The sequence below is a fragment of the Nicotiana tomentosiformis genome, chromosome 11 (assembly GCF_000390325.3).
Source record: "Nicotiana tomentosiformis chromosome 11, ASM39032v3, whole genome shotgun sequence".
Classification (NCBI taxonomy): domain Eukaryota; kingdom Viridiplantae; phylum Streptophyta; class Magnoliopsida; order Solanales; family Solanaceae; genus Nicotiana; species Nicotiana tomentosiformis.
The window spans coordinates 45510309-45537714 of NC_090822.1; the positions used below are offsets into that span (position 1 = coordinate 45510309).

The window sequence follows — 27406 nt, forward strand, 5'->3', positions numbered from 1 at the left end:
GTGAGATACTTGGTAACTTTAGATTGACGGGGCAGTGCCTTGACTGATGTCCCTCGACCCCACATCTGTAACATACATTGGTACCATAGTGACATACCCCTGAATGGTATCTACTACACTTCACACAACGAGGATGAAATCCGCTTAACTGACTCGCCCCACTTACCTGATATTTACCCTTTTTGCATACATCATAAGCATCCCCCTTATCCTTCATCCAGGCCTTCACGGCGGGAGTAACAATCTATGTACCGGTTTGATGTGTGGGCCTTTGGAATTGCCCAAGCCTTCCACCCCTAACACGTTTCTCCGAAAACTCACAACATGACAACAAATGTTCCTTCCTGCATATCGGGCAGATCGGGATGGGTGTATCCAACCTAGGGCATTTGTTCTTCTTGTGCCCCCTCTTTCCAAAACCATAACATATTTCAAGAATAATCCACAATAAACCCGAGTGGCTCTTCTTTCATATCAAACATTCCGGATTATTGGTACAAACAACCCTCTTTCATTTCTTAGGTGCTCTCACCACATGATCTGGTGGCGTGGTGACATTAAACACTTCCCCTAGCAACTGGTTCTTTCATTTCCTCCTTGCTGCCTAGAACCCGTGGGTTACTCATATGGAAAATGAAATATAACGAGGAATTTAGCTTCCTATCTTGAGCTCTATCGCACGATCTGGAGTATCACAGAAGTGTGAAATTCCAAAATGTCCAAGTAGCTTCCCCATTATAGATGTGGTCGACAACACACCGATAAAAAGGACTCTACTAGACACGGCTCCGAGACATCCTAGGACACTTTAAAACCTTAGGCTCTGATACCAAGTTTGTCACGTCCCGAAATCGGGGAGCGCGACTGGTGCTCAACCGAGTGAACCCGGTCGAGCAAGGCTGTTAGATTTCTTTCTACCCAAACTCATCTATGAATAAAGCTGAGATGAACTCCACTAATCAAACATTGACAAGATTTCATTAACAACTCCCATTTCCTATCCATTAGCAACTTCATTCATAATTTCCAAAGTATTACAAGTTTATAGATATAATGAAAAACATGTTTGCCAAATACCAATATTTTTAGTTCAATTCCCCACATCAAACACCACCCACAACCTATCTACGGAGCCTCTAAGTACAACAGAAGAGTAATATGGAAATGTTGGCAACAAGGCTCTGGCTATACCTCAAAACATAAAGTACAACATCAAATGATATCATGCCCGGAATAGAGTAGGGCTCACCAAAACCTGCTGAATATGGAGTAACTGCTAACGAGGACCAAAGTTGCCCGTTGATGAACCACTTGCATCCATTGAAGATGCAGCGCCCCCGGCAAAAGGGACGTTAGTACATATGGAATGGTACTAGTTGTAAAGCTAATTGTCCTCTTTAAAAATATAATGTCCATAGAAGAAAGGTGAAACCATAGAAACAACAAGTCACAATCAACAATATCCAAATTTCCAGTTAAAACATAACAATTTTCAAAATACGAAATTAATATATATTATAAGTTGGGAGATCATTAGGATCGATATACCACCGTGTATGTAGCACGGAGTCCGATCACGCTCGATCGGCTAGGCCATCTCCCCGCGAACAAAGTGGTTTGACATGTGATGCGAAAGAAAAGTGTTACCAAGAGTAGTACCACTATGTGCGCAACATGGCGTCCGATCTCCACCCGATCACCAAGGCCTCCTTCCCACATATGTCGTGTGGGTTGACTTTTCTAATTCACATTTATTAACAGTTTTATCCCAATTAAGGGGAATAATATCAACCAATCAATCTCATCCCAAATAATGAGAATAATCACAATCCACTCCTACACTGGCACGTGTAGTTTTAGGTTTACAACCCACCCTTCCTCGGTTTGCTAATGATACTTCCCAAAAATAATTTTTTTGTTTTTACACACAAAGGTAACATAGGTACAAATTTATTTACCTCATCATCTTTCACATTATATGAATCTCCACTAGTATTTTCAACCAATAACAACAACATTATTCCCTTGGCTCTTTTGGCCATTCACAAGATTCTTTATTCAAGGCACGGTGGCCGTATTTGATATTTCACACTTTCATTTCTTCCCTCTCATGTATTATCATCATAAATATCAACATATATAATATTCCGGAAATCACAACTTTAAGTTCATTAGAAATAAAGAATTTAAGCACAATAGATTTCTTTCCAAGAATGGAGTAAAATAATTGGCAATCGATGCGCAAGTTAAAATCATAAACAAGTAACACACCATTTATTCTTGTAATACATTTTTTCAAAAAGGGCAATACACAATTTCCACTCACGAATATGTAATAACGCAAAACACATTAAAAATACTCACAAAGCATAGCATTAGTTAAAACAGCCATATATGGGCATGACTTGAGTACATAAGCTTTTAGAAAATTCTATTTTTGAAATAATTTTGGAACGGTTGAATCAAAGATCATTTCATAATCTTTCTCACATCATCTTATTTCATTGGCACCATTATCCTTAAGTATAACTTTCATTCGTGGGACGTTGTCTCCACTCTATATCCTTAATTAACTGATTTCATTTTCAAGCATCCTTATAGATTATCAACAACAAGACATTTCCAATCAAGACTTTAGGTACACATATGAGCAATTAAGAGTCTTAGGCATATTGAGTTTTTCTCACACAATTTGGCATACTAGCTTTCATTTGAAACACGACTCAAAGCCATAACATTTTAATATGCAATCAACACTTTGAACATTTATATTTCGACATAAGGCTCATTCGGAATAGTCAAGTTTATAAGGGATAACCCGGAACATAGGAATTAGGAACTTGAGCCAACAATACTTGAAACTTATGGGAACATTATGGAATTCGATCCTAAGAGAGTAGTTTAGACAACATACCTCGCTTTGAGATTTCCTTAAATTACTACAACATTTCAAAAATCCTAGTAATCCCAATCTATTTTGAGACATAACAAAATTGAGCACAAATTAGGAAAATATTCATGGTTTTAACTCATTTGAGCATTTTATCCAATACTAGGTGTGTAAATTTGACTACAAGGCTCTTCTACAGGATTTACTTCATTCCACAACCCAATCTTTACTTATTTGAGCTCAAGAATCTTCCCACAAACCTTATTGGAACATGCATGTATAAATAATACTCTTACACCCAAGAATCATACTCCCAATCACCCATCTTTTACCCCAAACTCGAAATTAAAGAATTGGGGAAGGAAATTCTTACCTCTTTGAAGCCCTAATAAGATCCTTGTAAAATCTTCAAGCCTTGAGCAAGAATTGATGAACAAATGACTAGGTCTTCTCTTTATCTCTCTAAAATACTCTTATCTCTCTCTAAAATCATTAGATGATTGCCCCAAAGACTATTTATCAAAATGGGGTCGGGTTTTAAAAATCCGAATATGGACCCCCCATCCCCCGAACTCAGGTCTGCGGTCACACAATGGACCACACAATGGGTATGCGATCCGCACAATGGACCGCAAAACTGATGCCCAGAACTGGACTGTACTGGTCAGGTCTATGACCATTCTGCGGTCCGCAGACCACTTTTGCGGTTCGCATAATGATTCTGCGGTCGCGGAATTGACCGCAGAATCACATTCTGCCAATCTTTGGGAATTTGGTCATAACTTCCTGTAGGAGTATCCAAATGACAAAAGGTTTGAAGCGTTAGAAACTAGACTCGACGATCTTTCATTTGATAGGTAGATCACCTCCTAAGTCTTTATAGTTTGGTAACAGCATGCGTTTGAAGAAGGATCTTGTGCGAATTGAGACATCATTTCCACTTAATGTATCCAACTTGTTCCACACAAATTCTTGCCATTCACAAAACTCCTTAGTATGTTCCTACACAAATTAAACATATATTTTCATTTCAAAATGATGTGGTTCTATCCCATGGGTCTCCTTTAATACTCGAACACGTTATTCCCAAATGTCGTTGGCGCACTTTAAATTCTTAAATCACTAGAAATTTTTTAACGGGGCCTTACATTCTCCCCCACTTAGGATCATGCATCCTCGAATGAGGGTCAAAATACGTCATTAGCATTCAATGTGGCCCAACTCTAATTCCCACACACCAGCAGTTTCAAAATTTGGCTAACTCCCTAAATTAGTCTCCCCTGTAACTGGACCTATCCACCTGTCAAAGAATTCTAAAAACCAATCCTAACAATATATACATAACCCGATGATGAAATATAACATAAAAGCAACATCAACCATGGCCTCATAAGCAACATATTACCAGAAAAGGAACACCCTTAGCATAAACTGTACAAATGATACGAAATTCATAGGAAACAATTTCATAGAACGATTACATAGCTATTCAAACAAATAAGGATACTTCTTCTTCCGTTCTTCCTCGTCCTCCGAGGTGACTTCTTCAACTTGTTGGTTTCACCATAAAACTTTCACAGAGGCAATTTCAACTCTAGGACATATCTACCAAGGATGGCAAATAGATACCCCTCATAATCTAATTATCCATTAACTTCACCTTCACTAGCTTTCACTGGAACGATAGACAAAGGATTTCCAATTACCTTCTTAGACATAGATACATGAAACACCGGCTACACGGAGGACAATAATAGGGAAACATCATACTCATAGTTTGGCCTATTTCCTTCAAGATTCCATAAGGCCTAATGTGACTACACAGACTTTACCTTCCTTAACAATTCACCCCATATATTCATAGAGAAAATCTTAAGAATAACCCGTTCACTTTCTTCAACTCTAAATCTCTACTGCGTACACCCAAACTAAACCTTTGGGACCTTCATCAATTATTCTAAGATGTGATATCTTGAATATGACCATAAAACTTCCTATCCAATATATTTGATCACATGTTGATGCTTCTTATTTGACATCTAGGAGGATTGAGCGCACTCGTAGCTAGGGGAGAAAGGCAACTCTAACAAGAGGCTTCATCATTTTGGTTATTTCAGTGGTACCTCATCTAGAGGTAGGGGTCATTTTGGTAGAGGTCATGTTATATGTCCAGTTCAATCAGTACTCTAGGTTTCTAATGGTACTTCATATGGCCATGGTACTTATGGTCCTCGCTCAGAGCAGTCATAATTCAGTGTGTCTCCAGCTTATGGTCTCATCAGTGCACCTCCGATATGGAGTTTCTATGGTGGTGATTCGAGATGTTAGGGACAGTTTTAGTCATAACAGTTATGCTAGTCGAAGGGTTGCTTTGAGTGCAAAAATGCAGTTCACATTAGGAGGTATTGTCCTAGGTTACAGAGTGGAAAGCCACAACAGAGTACTCAGGCCATGATTCTAGAAATAGTTGCAACACCGCTCGCCTAGCCAGCTAGGGGTGGGGTTCAGCTAGCTAGAGGTGGAGGCCAGCCGAACAGACCAGTAGAAGTTAGGCTTGTTGTTATGCATTTCTTGGTAGGCCTGAGCCTGAGTCGTCTGATGCAGTTATCACAGGTATTATGTTAGTATATCATAGGGATGCTTCGGTGTTGTTTGATACAGGTTCTACTTATTCATATGTATCTTTATATATTGCATCGCACTTGAGTATGCCTCATGATTCTCTTGATATTCTTGTTTCTATATCTACAACAGTTGGGATTTCTATAGTAGTTCATCGAGTGTACTGAGAAAGGGTGTTTAGCGTATTTGGCTTACATTCGAGATTTTAGTACGGAGGTTCCTTCCATGGATTTAGTACGGGTGGTGAGAGAGTTTCCAGATGTGCTTCCTGCACATCTACCGGGAATGCCATCCGATAGGGATATTGATATTTGTATTATCTTGGAACACTCAGTACATATCTATTTGGCCATACCATCAGGTGAGTTGAAAGAGCTAAATGAGCAGTTGTAGGATTTGCTTAATAATGGGTTCATTAGGCCAAGTGTTTTCCTTGGGGTGTACAAATGTTACTTATGAAGAAGAAGGATGATTCTATGAGGATGTGCATTGGTTATTGGCAGTTGAATATGGTTACTATCAAGAACAAATATTCATTGCCTCGTATTGATGATTTATTTGATTAGCTTCAGGATGCCAACATGTTCTCCAAGATCGATTTGAGATCTGGCTATCGTCAGGTAAAGATTAGGGCTTCGGCTGTCCCTAAGATGACTTTTAGGACTCGTTATGTTCATTATGAGTTCTTGGTAATGTTATTTGGGTTGACTAGTGCTCTAACGACTTTTATGGATTTGATGAATCGAGTGTTCAAGACTTATTTGGATCCTCTCATGATTATGTTCATTGACGACATCTTGTCTTACTCTCGTAGTATAGAGGAGCATGAGTAGCACTTGAGAGTAGTACTTCAGACTTTGAAGAATCAGAAGCTTTATGCCAAGTTTTTGAAATGTGAGCTATAGTTGGACTCAATTGCATTCTTAGGTCATGGTGTATCCAGTGATGGTATCAAGGTTGATCCTAAGATGATTGAGGCAGTACAGGATTGGCCTAGACCTACTTTAGCTAAAGATATTTGGAGTTTCTTGGATTTGGCAAGCAACTATCGTCGCTTTGTGGAGGGGTTCTCATCTAGTGTAGCTCTATTGACTAAGTGGACTCATAAAGGCATTCCTTTTATATGGTCTGATGTGGGTGAGGGGAGCTATTAGAAGCTCAAGATTGATTTGACTACAGCCCCCATTGTTGGTGTTTCCCACAGGTTCAGGGCCCTATATTGTGTTTTGTGATACTTTACGCATTGGCCTAGGTGTGGTGTTGATATAGGATGGCAGGGTGATTGCTTACGCATCTCGTCAGTGGAAAACACATGAGAAGAATTATCTAGTTCATGATTTATATAACGACCTGACCGATCCTTTTGAGAATTAGCATCCCGTTCGGTGGCTTAAGATCTCGAGTAGCTTCGTGTTATGATTTGCGTGTGGGGTCGAGTTTGATTTTTGGATGATTCGGGATTGATTTGGAAGGATGATTCTGTCTTAGAAGCTTAAGCGGTAAGAGTTGACCAGAGTTTGACTTTTGAGTAGACGACTCCAGAATGGTGTTTTGATGATTCCAATAGCCTTGTATGGTAATTTTGGACTTAGGCGTATGCCCGGATTTGGATTTGGAGGTCTATAGGTTGATTTTATGCATTTTGGAAATAATTGGAAAGTTGAAGGTTTGGAAGGTTGAGAGGTTTGACTGGAAGTTGACTAAGTGAATATCGAGCTCGAATTGCGATTTGGAGAGTTGGAATAGCTCTGTTATATCATTTGGGACTTGCATGCAAAATTTGAGGTTATTCCGAGTTGATTTGATATGATTCGGCATGAGTTGTAGAGGTTGAAAGTTCATAAGTTCATTAAGTTCAATTTGAGGTGTGATTCATAGTTTTGATGTTGTTTGATGTGATTTGAGGCCTTGAGTAGGTCCATGTTATGTTACAAACTTGTTGGTATGTTCGGACAAGGTCCCAAGGGGCTCGGGTGAGTTTCGGGGTAGTTTTGGACCATTTCTATGACATTTTTAATTGCTGGTTTTTTGCCACAAGGGTATGCATCGCGATCGTGGACTTTGGGTCACGTTCGCAAAGAGCAACTTTGTTGTTTGGGCACTGTGAATCGCGATCGCGGAAGCCTTTTCGAGATCGCGTAGAGGAAATTCTATTGTCACTGACCCGACTTTGGAAGCTTATATCTTGCAATCTATAAGGAATTTGGAGATTATCCAAAAATGAAAGTTGTAGCTCTTTGAGTCTAGTTTTCAGGAAATTAAACCATTTATCATTTGGAGTTTTAGACAAAAAGTTATGGATGTTACGCTATAGACTATCTAAGAAGCATTTGGGAAGGGTAATGGGAATTTGTTCATCGCGATCGCGAGGAAATGGCCGTGATCACGAAGGGTAAAATTTGTGCTAAAAGTTTTTTGAATCACCATCACGAGGTTGGTGACCGTGATCGCAAAGGGTACCTTTGGAGCAATGTTTAAAGTACTCTATTTCGAAGGTCTTGGTCATTGTATCATATTTTGAGCTATGGAGCTCGGATTTGAGCGATTTTGAAGGGGATTTTCACACTTTGGATTGGGGTAAGTGTTCTTTATCCAGATTTGATTATATTTCGTGATTCCATCTTCTTTTTTTTAACATTAGATTAGTAATTTGAATGGGAGAAAATGAGAATTTTTGTATAAACTTTCAAAAATGTAAAATGAGGATTTGAAGGCCGATTTGATGTCGGAATTGGATAATTTTGGTACGGTTCGACTCGTATCAGAATGGGTGTTCGGATTTTATAAATTTTTTCAAGTTCTAAGGTTCAAGCTCGAGGTTGAGTTTTTTAGTTTGACTTTATAGTTTTCATTAAAGATTGAAACTTTATTATCTGGAATTGTTTCATATGGATTTTATTTATGATATTAAGTTATTTTGGCTAGATTTGAGCCGTCCGGAGGTTGTTTCACATGAGAAGGTCATTTTAGAGTATAAGTTTAGCTTCTTTGAGATAAGTATCTTGCCTAACTTTGTGAGGGGGAACTACCCCTTAGGATTTGAGTCGTTTGTGCTATTGGTGTCATGTGAAAGCTGTGTACGCGAGGTGACGAGTACGTACTCAGGCTTATATGTGAAAAACTGACCAGCTTAGACTCTTAGGCTTCTTTCATGTACTTATTTGAAATTGTTAGCACATGTTATATCTTTTATTCGTCATGTCTACTATCACATGCTTTATTTGAAGTTGTCGTTACATGTCACATTCTTTACTTGTCGAGTTTGCTCTTATATGCTTTATTTGAAGTTGTTATCACTTTTATCATTATGTGATTTCTTTTATTGTGGAGTTATTTTTAATTGAAATTGTTGTTACATGATATCCTTTTATTTTCGGGTTATTCTCATGCATTTAGACGTAGTGCTAGTTCGTGCCATATCTTCCATTGGTAGCCTATTCATACACTAGAATCCGAAGTTTGCCATTTCATAAAAATACTTTCACTATTGAGTTTATCCTTAAACAATTAATTGGTATTGAGGTTATCCTAAGTCATTAATATATTTTAATTGAAGTCGTGTTTAAAGGCAGTGGTGTTCCTTGTTGAGTTACTTTCCCATTCATTTTAATGTTATTGAGATTCTATACACATTGTGTTGAGTCGTGGGCTATTTGTTGTAAAAATATTGATATTGTTGGATCTTTGGAAAGGTTGTGGCCTATGGGCACTTGTGATACGAGTTGATATGTCGTGTTGTTGTGATGTTAGCATATGTGAATTGTTGTGTGGTTTGGTTGTTGTTATGTGGAGTATAAGGGTGACATTTCACCGTTGTTGTTATGTGGGGCATAAGGGTGGCATCTCATTGTTGTTGAATGTACAGAGTGATATGGATGGCTATTGTGTTATTGTTTGGGCGGAGCGATAAGGGTGGCTATTATACAGAGTGATACATGTGGCTAATGAAATTGTCAGAGCGGAGTGATACATGTGGCTATCAAAGAGATAAGGGTGGCAATGTCTGGGATGATGTGTGATGGCTTGAGGACATTGTTGTTGTGATTTTTTTGTGATGGTGTGCTTTTCCTTGTGTATGTCATACACCTTACGTGATTTGTTGTGTTGCTTTGATGAGCTACTAGATGTCTTTGATATTACTTGTTAACTTGGGATACAGTAGTACACTCGCACAAGCATACACCGTAGCATGCCACTTATACTAGCTCAGGAGTGTGAAACTTGAAATTTATTAATCATGCCCATGTGTTCTTGTATTATCGGTTTTCATATTGATATTGAGCATGTGACCATGTCGGGCAGATTATGATTGTGAGCCTGTGACCATACCAGGCGAATTAAAATTGTGAGCTTGTGACCACGCCGGGCGAATTGTGAATGTGAGCCCGTGATCATGCCGGTCGGATTGAGCTATTGGCACGTGAGTTATCCGTGCGGTTGTGATTTGAAATGTGGGCACACAATGCCGTGAGCATAGGATGGTGGGTTGAGACCCATGACTTGTGATTATGAGATGAGGTATCCCATAGTGATTTCGTTGTGAAAGTTGTGTTAGAACGACTTGATTAATTGGTTGTCCTTTGTGTTCCTTATTTGGTTTTAACGATACTTCACGGTGTTCTTATTCTTTTACTGCTTATATCACTTGTTGATTCTTATTGTCATTTACTGATTTCTGCTTTCATTATTAGCTTTATACTTCTATATTGCACATGTTATTTTGTCTAGTGAGTATTTTGACTTGTACCACTACTCCACCGAGGTTAGTCTTGATACTTACTGCGTACCGACCGTGATATACTCATACTACACTTTTGTATATTTTTGTGCAGAGTCAGGTATTGGATATATTGAACTCGGGCAGAGTTAGCATATTGGTCGTGAGGATTCAAGGTAGAGCTGCTTGGTCATCGCAGTCCCTTGGAGTTCTTTCCTTTCATTGTAGTGTCAGCTTGTTATTTGAACAGCATTTTATTTCGATCTTTGAGATCTTTCCATGTACTTAGCTAGAGTTCGTGACTCTGTATTACCAAATCTTGGGAGGTTGTTATGATTATTGTCGCGTAGGCTTATTACGCTTTTGTTTCGGTATTTATATTAGATTATATTTCAAATTATCATTGTTAAAAATTTGCCTAATCGTTGTTAGTAATCAGCTTACCTAGTCTTAGAGACTATGTGCCATCACGACCCTGCGGTGGGTTTTTGGGTCGTGACAAATTTAGAGTTGGTAGCTATTGTGCATGCATTCAAGATTTACAGGTATTAGTTGTATGGCATGTCATGTGAGGTTACACCGATGATCGCAGTCTTCAGCACTTGTTCAAGCAAAAGGATTTGAATTTAAGGTAGAGAAGGTGGCTTGTGTTGCTTAAGAATCATAATATAATTGTCTTGTATCATCCGGGCAAGGCGGATGTGGTAACAAATGCTTTGAGTAGGAAGGCAGTTAGGAATTTATTCCGGCTGAGGAGAGGCCTTTGGATATGGATGTTTAGGCCTTAGCTAACAGATTTATGAGATTGGATATTTTTTAGGCTAGTAGGGTTTTTGCTTGTGTTGTTGCGCAATATTCCTTGTCTGAGTATATTAAGGCTCGTCAATATGATGAACTATATTTGTTGGTGCTTAAGGATAGGGTGCAACAAGGTGGTGCTAGGAATATGATTATTAGTGATGTTGGTGTATTGTGACTTCAAGGTCAGATTTGTGTTCCTAATATTGATAGCTTGAGGGAGTTGATTCTTGAGAAGTCCTATAGTTCGAGGTATTCTATTGATCCAGGTGTCACAAAGATGTGAAGCAGCATTACTGGTGGCGGAAGAGGAAGAATGACATTGTTGGGCATATTTTACGGTGTTTGAATTGCTAGCAAGTGAAATATAAACATTAGAAACCAGATGGTTTGACTCGAAGGTTAGTTATACCATAGTGGAAGTGGGAGCGCATTACTATTGACTTTGTGGTAGGCTTGCCACAGATATTGAAAAAATTTGATGCCATTTGGGTAATTATTGATAGATTGACCAAGTCTGCATATTTCATTCCATTGATGACTTCTTACACTTTAAAGAAGTTGGCTCAGATTTACATCGAAGAGATTGTCCTTACAATTAAGACCCAAAGGAGAAACTCTAGCTTGTGCAAAATGAGGTGCCCAAAGGCACCCCTAGAGATGTGGATTGGCGCCCAAGTTAGGGCTAATATGGTGCCCAAATCTTACCATTTTTATAATCCTGCTTTTGTAGGATTGTTTCATGGTTTAATATGTGTACTATTTATTGCTTTGCTAGCAAAGTAGGATTTTTTTTCTTTTCCAATTATTTTGATATTTTATTTTCTAGTCTTTTTCTTACCTGTCAAGTTCTAAAATTATTCTTAGAAGTTATTTTCTGAAGTGTTGCCTCCCTATAGTTTCTTAGGAGTTGGTCATCCTCCTCTCTTCCTATATAATGAGGTTCTTCCTTTCATTGTTTCTACTTTACATGTTGATTAATAATATTATTATTGTGAGTTTCGTTGAACCTTTGTAGGTTTACTTTAAAATTTATCTTTCAACTTGTATCCAGTTCATAACTTAAAGTACTGAGATAACTCTTCCAATTTGATATCTCTAATTTCTTTTTAGTATTCTTAGAAAGTAATTAGTATCCATTACTAATCATTGTCCAGTATTGCTCACGAATCGGTCGAGATTTAAATATAAGTTTTGATTCACTTCTAAAGTAAAAGGTGTTTGGTTCCTCTCATAATCAATTCGTTGTTGCTGGGATCTTATCAAAAACTCTAGACTTGCATTATTGGAAATTCTTGTATCTCTCATCAAATTTTCTCATATTTCATTTATTTGTTATTTTAGTTTTTCAATTCTTTTAGATCTTTTGCTTTTGTGCCTTTTTTAAATTCATGCTCTAGTTTGAGATTCATGACCTTTTATAATCACAAGTTTTCTTCATCCCTCCTCATTTTTTTTAACCCTAATTTTTGATATTTAAAAATACTTTTGTCATATGCAATTCTCGCCCAAGTTTCAACTCCTCTTCATTTTAGGTTTTTTGCCAGGGTACTTTCTTTTTTCTTGCCTTTTCGTCCTTTATAGTGCTTATTTATGAATTTTCCTTATTTGGTCTATGCAACCTTTCCGATCCGGCTTTGATGACATCTCAAAGCTATGAGCTTCTGAGATTTTTCTAATGGAGAAAAATAGTTTATTATTCCAATGGTAGGTTTTAATAATATTTTTGATATTTTTCCTTCTCTATTTTGGGGGGAATTTTTGGTAGAAATGGTGGTGAATAATGGGGCTATCAGTATAGTAGTGTTTTTCAGCGGATAAAGAAAATTTAGGTAGGAATCTAAAATTGGGTGGTGGTGTTACTGGTGGAATTGGTGGATGAGGCGGTGGTGTTACTGATGGACTTGGGTATCATGTGTGTGTATATATATAAATAATAATGATATATTGATGTACATATTATATACATATGTTGTCATAATATTAAATTTTCATAAAGCCCTATAGTTTAGAGTATAATTATCATACGTAACTATAGTTTGCCTAATTACGGATCATAGCTTTAGTTGTATCAATGCATACAGTCGCGCTGGATAGAGTCACGATAGGTTGTATGTGTTTGCTTAATTTTGCTGTATCAACGCATACAGCCGCGCTCGATACAGTCATACAGTCAAAATGAGTTGTATACGCTCGTTCAGCAGACAATATTTTATCTCTCATATAACGAAATACAATGTAATATATACAAAGAAGAAGAAGAAGAAGAAGAAGAAGAAGAAGAAGAAGACTCAAATTTTGTTGTATCAACGCATACAGTCACGATAGGCTATATGCGCTCACTCAACAGAGTGTGTTTTCTCTCTCATACAACGAAATACAGTGTAGATACATAGAAAACAAGAAGAAGACGACTCATATCTATACATACAACATACAATCGTCCGTCATTGAAGATAGATACAGCATACAGTCGTCGAGTAAGAAGAAGACCTAGATCTATGCTATTTTCCTTTGTATAAATATGCAATCACCAAATAAAATTACTAGACAATTCCTACCGTGCATTTCCCTCTCCCTCTCACAAAACAGAGCTCTGATGTTACACCTCATATTTTCGTACGTAAGAGTACGTTGTAAGACAATTGATGTAAACTCAGAAATGAGATCATTCTTGAAAGTACATATGGTAAGTTAATCATGTTACCTTGGAGGTTACAAATCTTTAAGATCATAGATAACAAGTACCAAGAGGGTTGAAAGACTTAGAAGCTAAGCAAATTGAAGAAAATAAGTTTCGTCGAAAGTCGACAAGTTGAGAATATTATAACATGTAATCTTGGAATAAGAATAGGGTGATTAACATGATAAGGAGGTTATTTTAGGTTTATGATAGTCGTGTGTTACGTTTTTTAAGTCAAGCGAGTTGTGGAAGAAAAGTTGGCAAAGGTCATCACAAGTTACATTCATAAAAGTGCTGAAAATTAGGTCAAATGTAGTGGAGCTTTTCTCCCAATATACTTGAAATTACGGGATGATATACATATCAAATTGAATATCTACGAGCCTATTTTTTAACGCATTAAACCGTTTATTGATACGACATTGGATTAGAGAGATATTTTCAGTTTTACGAGACTGCACAGACTGCATAGGTGACAAGTAGGTGTGTCACTGAAGCTTTTTGAGCAATATATTTCATATGTTATATGATGTCTTTTTGGAACATATTATATTCCAAATTGAAGGTTTTGGAATGCAATTTCCAATGCTCTTAACCATTCATTTATATGACATCCATATAAAAAGATATAAGCATCAGAAGAAGGGCCAATGATAGGGTGCCAAGCTAGCACCTCTTTGACTTTTCAAAAGTTATATATTATGGTCTTAGGTCGTCTTTATCTTCATTTTCCATAGCACACGACCAGAGAACACCCATAAACATATCCTTAAGCTCTCTTCTAGGGTATCAAAGAAGATTAATATCTAAGATACGAAATCAAGAAGTGATAACATTAGAACGATCCCTATGACGTAAGTAACGCTATATCGCCTCTCTTTTTCTTTGTAGTTTGAGTTTTGGATGGTATTGCATAGTTAATAAAATGTCTACTTTCTGTATTTAAGCTTTTATATATCAAGAAAGGTTGATAAATTCGTTTCTTAATAGTTAGAACTCACGGGACGGTGATCGGAAGCTGTGAGTTTGATTTATTTTACTTTTAGTGGACTGTTTTGTAGTCCACTCGTGTTGGCCTATTGCGCTGCTGATTTATGGAGTTTGGAAGGATGAAGGGCGTGGAGAAATACCACATGTGGTAGGGTAGTAGGCTGGTCACTCATCGTCGTAATTTCAGGCTAATTGATACCTTGTTGATTGGGTGTGTTATGGTATATTTGGGGTTTTTGTTGTATTGAAGGTCCCGAATTGTATTTGGGTTGTTTTTGAGTTTCTGATTGTATTGTTTTTGTATCTCGCCTATAGTAGGCTTGAGGGAGCAATAAATCAGGGAAAATGCTGCCCGTTTTATTTTAGAATCGAGTTATCGTTTGAGATACGTGATATACTAGCGCCATCTAAGTGGTATATGTATTTCTTTGTTATAGGGTTGGCGCGCTAGTTGTCGTAAGCTTGTTGTTGAGTTGAATTGACGACTTGAGGTATGTTAAGGCTATACCTTCTTTTATTTTGGCATGATCCATATGATACAACGAAACGAGCAAGCATACAACTTTCATAAATGATTCTATTCTTAAAAGTACTAGGGGTTCCTATGTTCTTGATTCCTCATGTGTCCTATTATTCTATCGTCTGTTCATGGGTCTCAGAAAATATGTAAGTTGATAAAGTTTATTTCATGATATTAATCGAAGGCATAATAATTTTATGACATTCCGAGACATCTTATTGACTTACTTCTCATGCATTGCATTCATTTATACATGTACATTGACCCATGACCAGATGGCATTATATACACATATATTATATGTATATGGGGTATGAGGAAAGATTATGGCATTATATACGCACCACCACCTAATCAGTTGGTACACGTTGATGATTTCTCCCACAGAGGCCGAGATGATATGATGAGATGCCCTCAGAGGCTTGATGATGTTATATACGCATATACCTATGCATGGTATGACATTTATACACATATGCATGACATTATAAATGTTTCATGATACACAGAGCTATTCAGACTTACAAGTTGAGTTCTTTACTTCATGTTTCTTTCATGTATTTTCTATACTGCTTTCATGCCTTACATACTCGGTACTTTATTTGTACTGATGTCCCTTTTGCCTGGGGACACTGTGTTTTATGCCCGTAGGTCCCGATAGACAGGCTGAGAGTCCTCCTAGTAGGCTATCAGCTCAGTAGAAGGTGTTGGTGCACTCCACTTGCTCCGGAGTTGCCTATTTGGTCAGTATGATTTGGGCATGTATTGATTGAGATGGCGGGGCCATGTCCCGACCTTTATGACGTTTATGTACTCTTAGAGGCTTGTAGATGGATGTCATGTATATGTATACTTGTATGACCTTGTCGGCCTATGTTTTGAGTATACAAATGATCATGTCGGCCTTATAGGCCCGTATGTCACATTTATAAGTTTCTATATCATGTTGGGTCGTCCTATGTCTAGTATTCCCTTATGTTTTATTCTCGTTATCTCATAACGGCCCTTCTATCCCACTTACCAATGACAGTATAATAAGAAAGATATGTTACATTGGTACTCGGTTGTGTAAGGCACCAGGTACCCGTCGCGTCCCTGCGATTTGGGTCGTGACATCTTTCGTTTCTCTTTTCTCCTTGGCCTCTAATTCCTTCCTTGGAATCTCTCAGAATAGTTTCTCTTATACCTTCAACGAGTGTATTTTGAGCTTCGCAAATGATTCGTGCTCATCGTGGAACGACTTTGGAGAATGAATTAGTGGAGACAGATGAGCAAATTGGTTGGATCTTAAGGCCTCTGAATTATTGAGAGAATCTAACGAAGGAATGAGGGCTTGTGAAGGAAGAACCGTCTACTGGATCAATGACGATGACGACAATACTGAGGCGCGTGGCACTGTAATGGTTTCCAGCACACCAGCCATTGAAAGAGAGTCTGTGTTACCGGAAAAAGGGAAGGGATCATGATTTTGCAAGCCAACCCTGTTGAATGGAAAAGGTTTGGGTATTTGCTATAAAACTTAAAGTGAAGTTATGTATTATAGTTATTTTAAAGTGTATTTATTTATAATAAATATAGTGTATAAGTTAGTTACACCATGTAAATTTTCCTAATTTTATCCTTTCTCGAATTCTTAGAACTCTCTAAGAATATATTTGAGTTCATAAGGTCATGTGTAATATTTATCTACGAAAATTTTAAAAATTCGGGCACGTGGGACCGGGGGTGACTTTTAGGAACTTTCCGATTTGGGTTGGAAAATTACTATAATAGATGAATTATGAACCTTTGAGCATATATTGATTAGTTTGTATGAATTTTGGCTACTTTCGTGTTGCTCAGTGTTATTTTGAGGTTATTAGTGTTGTTTGAGGGCCGAGAAGAAAACTTCCATGACATAAGCATTGGGTAGAGATTATAGGAGTAGAATAGATATATGCCGAAGGTCTTGGTTGGGCGCATGGTGCATTGGTACATGGTACACTATGCATGTCTGCATATTCCTCCAGGTCTTGGCAGGGCAAATGTAAACCTAAAAGTATCGCCTCATTTTCGGTATCATATGCTCTTTTGATGTTTGCACGACATGGTTTATTTATGTGGTCAACTCGAGGACAGGAGCATTGGTATGCGTCACGCGGTTGTTTATGTTGCTAAAATATGTCATCGGTCGTGGTCTATGTCGCTAGCCCATATCGTTGAGCGCGGCCTATGTCGTTGTCCTATGTCTTCGGGTGCGACCTATGACGGTGGAATATGTTACTGGGGATGGTCAATGTCTATGGCCCTTAGCAAGGCACTTCAAGGTTATTGCTATTAGTCGGCCTACGGTGGCCAGTGGGCAAGTCAACATGTAGTGTGGGACATGGTAGCCTACACGACCATTCCGTGCTACATAACTGGCATTCCCTAAACCATGTTGCACTCAGATATCTGTTTTACGCGATTCTTTTTGTATTTTGTGTATTTTTCGGAGATCTAATGGGATAAAAAGACGCAAGATGAATTTACTATGTCAGTGATGAGAAAAGCGCATGTTATCCTGTTCAATTTGTTCCCCTAAATTTGTGCATATTTTCATTCTTCATTTTGGGCGAAACTTTAAAAATTTGAATTTCTTTCTCGAAATCAACTACACAATTGAGTTTCGAAACTTGGGCAGCTGACTGGTGCCTCCTTTGAAAGGAATAAACTTGGGCCTTAAAGAAAAAAATATTCCTTAAAATTTATTTTGTCTTCATCTTGATTCCAAATAATTCTTGAAAGAGAGAAGGTATTGCGTGTGGTGTAAAGGTTCTGGGTTTGTGACTAAACTGATGGTATAAAGGTTATGGGTCTGCGACTGAAATGGTGGTATAAAGGTTCTGGGTTTGTGTGAAATGGTGGTGTAAAGGATTATGAGTCTGTATTTTTAAAAATGGCGAGAACACTGTTTGATGTTATTCAAAATCGACTTTTTGTAACCAGATGTTTTGCGCGTGTACCTTATCTTAATGAGTAAACTTTTTTTTTTTTTTGAAAAATAATCACATACTTATTGTATTAAAGTCTTTCTTTGAATCACAAAATAAAAGGCATAAATTTTGAGGATGACGAATATTGATTATATATCACTAACTCAATAAAAGAAGAAACTGTAAAATAGAACTCCTCAATTATTAGTTATTATCCTACTGTATTTGTATGAGGGTTTTGGTAGGAATATTTTATGAATATTATTATTATTTATGCGATCTACTGAAAATTAATAAGTACCATAAAAATGCTTTTATCATGATTTTTTAAAATTTATGAAGTAATATAAATTGAAAAAATGACTCTATTAGTCTTCTAGAAATTTAAGAATAACGTGGTTGGCCTACGATTTAGGGAAAAAAATAGTAAGTAATAACATAAATCCTGAAAAGACTAATATTGAGTTAATATTTTTCAAAAGAAATAACTTAATTTATATAAAATATAATGAGTTGTCATTCGTTAGAATATATTTTGTCTTTCAACCGTTCCATCCTTATTGCTTTAAGTTTTCTCTTGGCCAATTTAAAGTTACTATACTATAAATGATTTTACTTATTTTTATATCCTAAGAGTTTGTCTACTTAAAAACAATTTATTGTGCTATGATTAGTTTAAAAAAGAATTGAATTGGATCTTTTGCTATAGTTAATTTTAAAACGTAATCATTTTTTTCTTAATTCTAAAGGAAATAATGTATTTTTCTGCAAATTCTTAGTATTAGTTTATTCCGAGTTTCAATTATGCAATAAAAATTCTATTCTTAAAGGGTAAAAATTTATCTGACATTTCACTTCGGATCTTTGTATTTGAAGAATCATTGTTATCGACTATTGCTAATCACCTCTATCTCTTATAAGTTTTGCTAGTTTTTTGTTCTAATTATTCAGTATCGTTTTTAATATTATAATAATAACAAATAAATAATATTATTTGCATAGGAAAGTAGTTCAACTATAATAGTATAGAAATCAGAAATTTCATTAAAAATTCATCATTGATTAATACCGTGATGTTTAACTATTTTTCTTTAAATTCATCATTAATTAATACGCTTAACTATTTATCATTCTTATTTAGACTTCAAATAGTAATCATGTCCGTCTATTTCTAAACCTTGCGGAGCAATCGTCGCCCTTCTTAAGATCCCTAACATTTTCACCCAACCCTGCACTTTATAACTTATTTAGCGCCAAAATCCCTGCACTTCTTAACTTATTTTTACTCCACTATTTTACTTTTAACCCAAAACAAAAAGAAGCTTAGGTATCATAAGCCACGTGGCGGTAAATGATTTGACGAGTTTTATATTCCAAGCATCCTAGTGTATTAAGCAGCCAGTCATCTAACGGTGGAAAAGAAAACCTTCGATGCTTTTATGAATTTGGGCCGTGAGATTAATTCTCGCGATATTAACCGTAGGATGAGGTTGATGTGACGATCTTACCGTAACTACGAATTGAATTTCAAAAGCTAGAGAGGGAGGAAGCGAGAGACAAAAGGCTCTCTTCTTCTTTGAAAAGATCCCCTCTTTTCTCCGTCCGTCTATACGTACAGAGGATTTACACGCATGCGTATGTATCTGTGAATCGGGATTTTGTGGATTAAGTTTGAAAATTCCAGCCGATATTGGGGCGATTCTTCTCTTTTCTGTGAATGACTGAATGTCACTCTGTGAATGACATAGCTTCTTACTCTCGGATTTTGAATTTTTAAGATTTTCAATCCCGTGAATTTCGAGGAATTTACGTGAGAATTTCGTAGGAGAATCAGTGAATTTTCGAGGATCTTTTTGTACTATTTGTTTTTGAATGGAGGAAAGTGAGGGAGGGGATTTCCCTCCAAAGAAAGCTCAATCGGAGCCGGCAGCTACGGAGGCTAGTGCTCACGTGGTAACGGATTATCCGGCGAAGAAGCTAGCGAGGCAGCTGGATTTCACGGGATTCGGGGGAGCTGCGGCGGTGGCTTTGCCGGAACAAGCTAAGCAGACTCAACAGCAGGTAATGAAGTCTGGTCAGTTATCAGTGTCGATGAAGTCAACACAGATGACAAGGCCACAATTACAGACACAGACACAGGCACTGCCGCAATCGCAGCAACACCATATACTGTTGATGCCGATGCAACAAACTCGGGTGCTGCCTCCTCATCCTTCAATACGACCCGTGTAAGTTTAGCCTGCAATTCGCGAGAAATTTCCAGTTTTATTTTTGGGGGAAATAATAAATATCGTTCTATTGAGCTAAATTCGTTATTGAAGGTAGGTGCTTGAATTGAATGTTTTCACAAATTCTAATGCAATTGTTTGAAGTCCACCCGAGCAGCCTTTTTGAGCTCGTATTAACAGATTTTGACATTCCCTTCACCAAACAGATGGCTTTCCATCTCCAACTTTGATGGAACTATGGCAGATTATTTGGCGCTAATACCTAGACATGTTTCTGAGCTTTGTTTCTTGTATTATATATTTGACTAGGATTTTATTAGAGTTTGGCTGCTTCTATAGTTTTGTTGACTGGCTAGGCATTCTATGACTTCAGAAACAGAAAAGCTCATTTCTTGCAAGCCAGGGGAACTGTGGGATGTCCTCGAAGGAACTATTAAATAAGAGTTGTGTTCTCCCTTCTTTCTGTATTCTCACATGGTATCATAGCAGGCAAGGTCCCGATTTCAATTCTCACCACCCAACCATTAAGAATTTTCAATTGCTTGGCTCATGAAAAAAGAAAAAGAATTAGGTCAACACGTGAGGGGGCGTATTGAGACATTAATTAATTAAATAAAAGCTGTGTTCTCTCTTCTTTCTCTTCTTTCTCACATATGATCTTTGACAACTTATGCTAATCTATTAGGATACTATGGATGGTGTTATTTGTTATTCATATTCGAGGCTATCCACTTCTTTCACCTCCCATGTCTAGCAGGGGGGGGGGGGGGAGGCATGTAGTGTTCTCTAGAAACACTTGTGAGATCTGTATATCCTAATATACTTTCTCTTTCCAGGAAACCCGAATCACCAAAAGCCAGGTCAAGGCAAAGTGCCAATGAAGCAAAAGATGGTACACCTAAAAAGCCAAAGCAGTGTAACTGCAAACACTCTCGATGTTTGAAGTTGTAAGTACTTCCTCCTTTCATGCACAATATATGTAGAATCTCCTACCAATATTTATGGCTAATAAATGAAGGTACATTGAACTAGCTCCCAGATTAGGAAGGCCATTACTTAGTAATGATTTAAACTGGACCTGATAGGCTTTGGGATATCTTCTTTTTGTCCCTTTCTCATATCGCATGCAGTTAACTTGAGATAGTGACAGCATAAAACCCCTCTAACTTTTCAGCATCAATTGTCTTTAGCCTGTGGTGGGAGTATTTTTGCTGTTTCCATTGCAACTATGACTTCTCTATCAGAAACAAGGTAGACTTTTTCTTGTGTATTGTTACGTTTTGCTAACCACCTCTGAAGAGGCAAGCTCCAAGTAGGAAACTAATGAAAGAAGGAAAAGCTCCAAGTAGAGCAATAAAAAGAAGGAAAAGCTCCAAGTAGGAAAGCAATGAATGGAAGAAGGAAAAGCTATATATTAATTAAATACCTTTTGTTCAATATTTTAGAGAAGGCAAAGAAAGAAATGTACTCATCATTTATAGAAGAAAAAACCTGTTGTGCAGCCTGCAGGTAATCCAACAACAGAAGCAATAGGAATCTAGGTAGAAGTTCTTTCCTTAGAAAACATGATCATTGAGAGAGATTCTTCCAATTGGTCTAATGATTTAGTGTTGCTTGGCTTACTAGGTTTATCTTGGACCTGAGTGCAATTTATATTTTTCTATTGAAACCTTTGACATTAAAATATTGCTTTTCCTTTTAAAGGGATATTTATTTGGAGGCTAAAGGCCAAAGGAGGCACTATGAGTTGAAAAAACGGTTCCACTAAATTGAGGCATGAGTGGAAGTATATAGAAGGAGAACAGGGGTTCACTTTAGTTTAAAATTTTGTGCAAAAAGTATTATACTATTTTCCCTGCATGTTGATGAATTTCTGTCCTTTGAAGTGGATTTATCATATTGACAAATACAACTATGTTTTTATAAGATGGATAACACAACGATTTCCTTTGTTGAGTCATAAATTGCACAATTCCTAACAAGAAGGGGATTGAGAATCGGAAAATAAAGAGGAGAAATGAGGCTGTTTGTAGACATATCTTTTTCTTTTCTGTGATGTTAAGGCTGTTCCATCTGAACACTCCAACCACATCTCAAATGTGTCATTTAGACACAACTTGGTGATGAGGCATAGTGCGTGTATTGCATAATTTTTCAGAGCGTGAGAGAATAATTTTTCCTTTTAATTTTTTTTTTCTCTTTTTTTCTTCTCCTATTCTTTCGCACTCAGTCATCTCTTTTCTTCGCACACCAGGTCACTGCCTTCCTCTCTTTTCTTTCACAATGTTTTGCTCCTCTTTTTTCTTCTTTATTTGCTATTCTCACCCTATAAAATGAAGAAAAGCCGCCTGTTTCAAATTTATACAGAGAAGCATGAAGAAGCAATAGTAATTTCAAAATAGAAAGGGTTCCATTTACTGGATAGTCCATGTTCGTTTCTTTGCATTTGCAAACCTGGGATGATATCAAACTTTGTAACTTGAATCTGAAGAAAAATCAGATTTACATCTCAAAAAATTTTCGGGTAAACTTCATTTTTTCCGGCGAAGTTTCGTGAATCTAAACAAGAAGAAAATCATATTTGGATCTGTCAAAAGTTTTTCAGTGAAAGCTCCAACGTGAAGAAGAACAAGAATAAAGAAAGAAAATGACCAAACTTCTGGAGAAGAAAACAGTTGGAAAAGAAATGGCCGGAAATTGATTTTTTCCGGGAAAAGAAATGGCCGAAAAATGACCAACATAATGTAAGTGTACAATAAGAACTAAACCTTAATGCCAACTTGATGATATTGCTAGTCTGAATACCTTGCTTCCATTATATTTTGTCCTTAGCTAAGCCTGCATGATTCCGAAAGGTTGTATGTCTCTGAGAAAACTTCCTTCCATTTGATTTTAGGTCTATCTTGTCCCTTTTTAGCACCTTTAACCATCATAAGGTCATACCTGTAAACCAGTCCATTGGAATCTATGACTTTTATGTAACCTTCTCTAATTTGTCCTCTATGTGTGCTACTTGCATTCTCTATCTGGTCTGATTATTTTCAACCAAGAACTTAATAATTTACTACATTTTAAGAAATTCTAGAAAATTTTGATTGAAGATTTCTTTGGTAATTTTGCTGAAGGATGAATGATCGTGAGATATGGTGCTGGAGGGTGATTGATTGTGAGATATAATCAATCCTACCAATCAACTCTCGACCAATTTGATTAGATGTCTTGTATAGCTAATTTGGTGAAATGCTCAAGCGCAGTAGATTTGCATTTGCAGCAGTCTCTGCACATTATTTTCTTCTCCATCATAGTAAGGACTGATTTTATAGTCTTTGTATTTATCTATGTGTGCATGTGCATGGTGGCGGGGTTTATAGATAAGGAATTGCTTGCTTTGGGATCAATAATTGCGTAGTTACTCACGCTTTTAAATTGACATGGATTAGCATTCTCTTGTAACAAATGAATACAAATCCATCACATGGAATTTGATAATCAATTCCGTGTAATTGATAGTGTTCTTTGAAGTGATATTCCATATTTAAATTGTTATTTTGAATGGATTATTCATGTTCACTTATTCTGGTCCTCCATGTTGGAAGGACTTGGATTGAAAATTGATCTAGTTCATCTTATTTGAAGTTTCATGAGGAGTTCTGCTGTGTATTAACTCTTACAAGCCTACCCTTGGATTAGCGAAATGAGCTCCTATGACTACATTGACGGTATCCAAACATTATTTTCTTTCACCATTGAAGGACATAAACATCACAAGTTGTATCTTTTCAGTGGTTTTGTATAATCCTTCTCCACCTGTCCGTTGTCGCAATCAAATCATTCAGCAGGCATAAAACAGAAGCTACCTGTTGCTGATTCTGATAAATAGAGGTTGTTAGATAGTTATGTAAATAACCCTAGTCCCACATAGAATAAGTGTAGAATATGTATTGTATATAGTTATAAATATGGTTATTGTAAACACTTTATAGAGTACATCAATAAAATATATTTTTCTCCGCTTTCTCACATGGTATTAGAGCATCAGTGAGGAAAGATCGTTGTGCGTCATTCCAACGACATTCGGGAAGAAAGAACTTAGTCACCGTGCAATTTTCCGGTGACCTAAGTGACTGATTTGCGTCATCTCACGTTTGGTGAGTGTTGTGCACAAACCAACACCACCATTAGACTCAGAAAACTCCAGCGACCAAACCCCACTCAGATTCTCCGGCAACAGACAGCTCACGCGCCTCCACGCGCTGGTCAGATCTGTGACTCCGCCCGGCGTGCCTGTCCCACGCGCCGGCGCGTACGTGCTTCTCCGGCCGTTTTTGGCCGAGATTCTTCATGACAGATTGTTCACAAGGCAATTCCGACCCTACCCAGCCTGTTTACACCTAATTTCGACGACCTTTTTTTTCCCGGTGATCTATTTGAAGTTTCCGGTGACTGTTTCGGCGGCTAGTTCCTTTTTCTAGCAAGCCACAATTTCTGGGAGCTATAGTGGTGCTTGACCTCTCTTCAATCCAAACCATACAACTTTTAGTTAAGAATTTGAGAAATTGGTTGTAGCAAAATGGGATCCAATAATATGAATAGTTGGATGGTTTCTCTACCGGATTATATTGAGTTCCTTTAGTAGAAAGACATATTCAGAGATAGCTTCCGTTCTTCAAACAGGTAGTAGTGTGATTTGTGTCTCCCAATCTTCAACATCCGAGTTTTGGGTCATTGATTCAAGTGCATCTGATCATATTTCTGGTAACAAATCTCTTTTCACAACTACTTCATGTTCTCAATCTCTTCCAACAGTCACAATGGCCAACGAGTCTCAAACTGTGGCAACTGGAATCTGTCAAGCAAGTCCACTTCCTTGCTTATCTTTAGATTTAGTTCTTTATGTCCCTGGTAGTCCTTTTAATCTCATAGCCGTTAGTCGCTTAGCCAAATCACTTAAATGCTCTGTTTTATTTCTTGATGACCTTGTTTTTATACAGGAACGCAGTACGGGGCGGATCATTGGTACCGAGCGTGAATCAAATGGACTTTATTACCTTATTTGCAAAACCACACGGACTCACATCTTGTCTTCCTTCAACAACTTGTCCTGTTGCTGATTTACTAGATTTATTACATAAACGGTTAGGTCATCCTAGTTTGTCAAAACTTCAGAAAATGGTACCTGGTTTATCTCACTTGTCCACTTTAAAGTGTGAGTCATGTCAGCTCGGTAAGCATACTCGCTCTCATTTCCCTCGGCGTCCTGATAATCGAGCAGAGTCACCTTTCACTTTAGTCCATTCAGATGTTTGGGGTCCTAGCCGGGTCAGTTCTACCTTGGGATTTCGCTACTTTGTCAGTTTCGTTGATGATTATTCCAGGTGCACTAGGATATTTTTGATGAAAAATCGATCTGAGTTGTTTTCTATTTTCCAAACATTCCACGCAAAATTCAAAATCAATTTGGGGTTTCTATCCGCATATACGTAGTGATAATGCCCTAGAGTATCTGTCTTTCCCATTTCAGCAGTTTATGAACTCTCATGGGATTATTCATCAAACATCTTGTCTGTACATATCCCAACAAAATGGGGTAGCTGAAAGAAAGAATAGACATCTTATTGAAACTGCTCGTACCCTACTCATACAATCTCATGTTCCGTTGCGTTTTTTGGGGGATGCAGTGTTTACATCTTGCCATCTTATTAATCGTATGCCATCCTCAGCTATCCAGAATCAAGTTCCATTCTCTGTTTTGTTTCCCAACTCACCTTTTTTCTCTCTTCCACCCCGTGTCTTTGGGAGCACGTTTTGTTCATAACCTTACTCCAGGAAAAGATAAGTTAGCTCCTCGTGCTCTTAAGTGCGTATTTGTAGGTTACTCGAGAACGCAAAAGGGATATTGATGCTATTCACCTGACCTCCAATGGTACCTCATGTCTGCTGATGTTACTTTCTTTGAAACCCAATCATACTTCACAGGTCCAGGTAATCACTTGGATATTTCTGAAGTGCTACCAGTTCCATCTTTTGGAGATTCAGTCATTATCTCCCATTCATCTTCCTCTACAACTCCATCTCCACCACCTACAGTTCCAGTTCCAGCTCCAGCTCCACTACCTATAGCTCCAGTTCCACCACCTAGTTTAGTTCAACCTTCTACAGCTCCACCACTCATGACTTATCATCGTCGTCCGCGCCCAGCATCAGGCCCAGCTGATTCACTTCTTGCACCTGACGCTGCTAATACTGCAGACCTGTCTCCTCTTAGTCACCGATTGCACTACGGAAAGGTATACAGTCCACACTTAATCCTAATCCTCATTAGGTCGGTTTAAGTTACCATCGTCTATCATCACCCCATTATGCATTTGTATCATCTTTGTCCTCCGTTTTCATCCCTAAGTCTACAGGTGAAGTACTGTCTCATCCAGGATGGCAACAGACTATGGTTGACGAGATGTCTGTTTTACATACGAGTGGTACTTGGGAGCTTGTTTCTCTTACTTCGGGTAAATCTACTGTTGGTGGTCGTTGGGTGTATGCAATCAAAGTTGGTCTAGATGGCCAGGTTGATCGACTTAAGGCTCGTCTTGTTGCGAAAGGGTATACTCAAATATTTGGGCTCGATTACAGTGATACTTTCTCTCCCGTGGCTAAAATAGCATCAGTCCGCCTTTTTCTATCCATGGCTGCTGTTCGCCATTGGCCCCTCTATCAGTTGGACATTAAGAATGTTTTTCTTCATGGTGACCTTGAGGATGAGGTTTATATGGACTAACCACCTGGTTTTGTTGCTCAGGGGAAGTCTAGTGGCCTTGCATGTCGGTTGCGCCGGTCCCTCTATGGTCTAAAGCAGTCTACTCGAGCCTGGTTTGGTAAGTTCAACACAGTTATTCAGGAGTTTGGCATGACTCGTAGTGAAGCTGATCACTCTGTGTTTTATCGGTATTCCGCTTCAAATCTCTGTATTTATCTGGTGGTTTATGTTGATGATATTGCTATTACCG

At 37.7% G+C, this 27406-nt stretch overlaps 1 protein-coding gene across 4 annotated transcripts in view; it reads left to right on the forward strand.

Moving 5' to 3' along the window:
* The first annotated feature begins 19682 nt into the window (after nt 1–19682).
* Nucleotides 19683–27406, forward strand: part of LOC104091850 (protein tesmin/TSO1-like CXC 5) — a 30958-nt gene continuing 23234 nt past the window's right edge. The window contains exons 1-2 of one of the 4 annotated variants that reach the window (XM_070187889.1): nt 19683–20402; nt 21239–21349. In XM_070187889.1, coding sequence (XP_070043990.1) covers nt 20047–20402; nt 21239–21349 — 467 coding nt within the window. In that variant the 5' untranslated portion in view covers nt 19683–20046. Of the gene's footprint in view, nt 20403–21238; nt 21350–21576; nt 21654–27406 lie in introns of those variants that run through there. The other 3 variants (XM_070187890.1, XM_009597297.4, XM_033655070.2) reach the window with 3 other exon arrangements.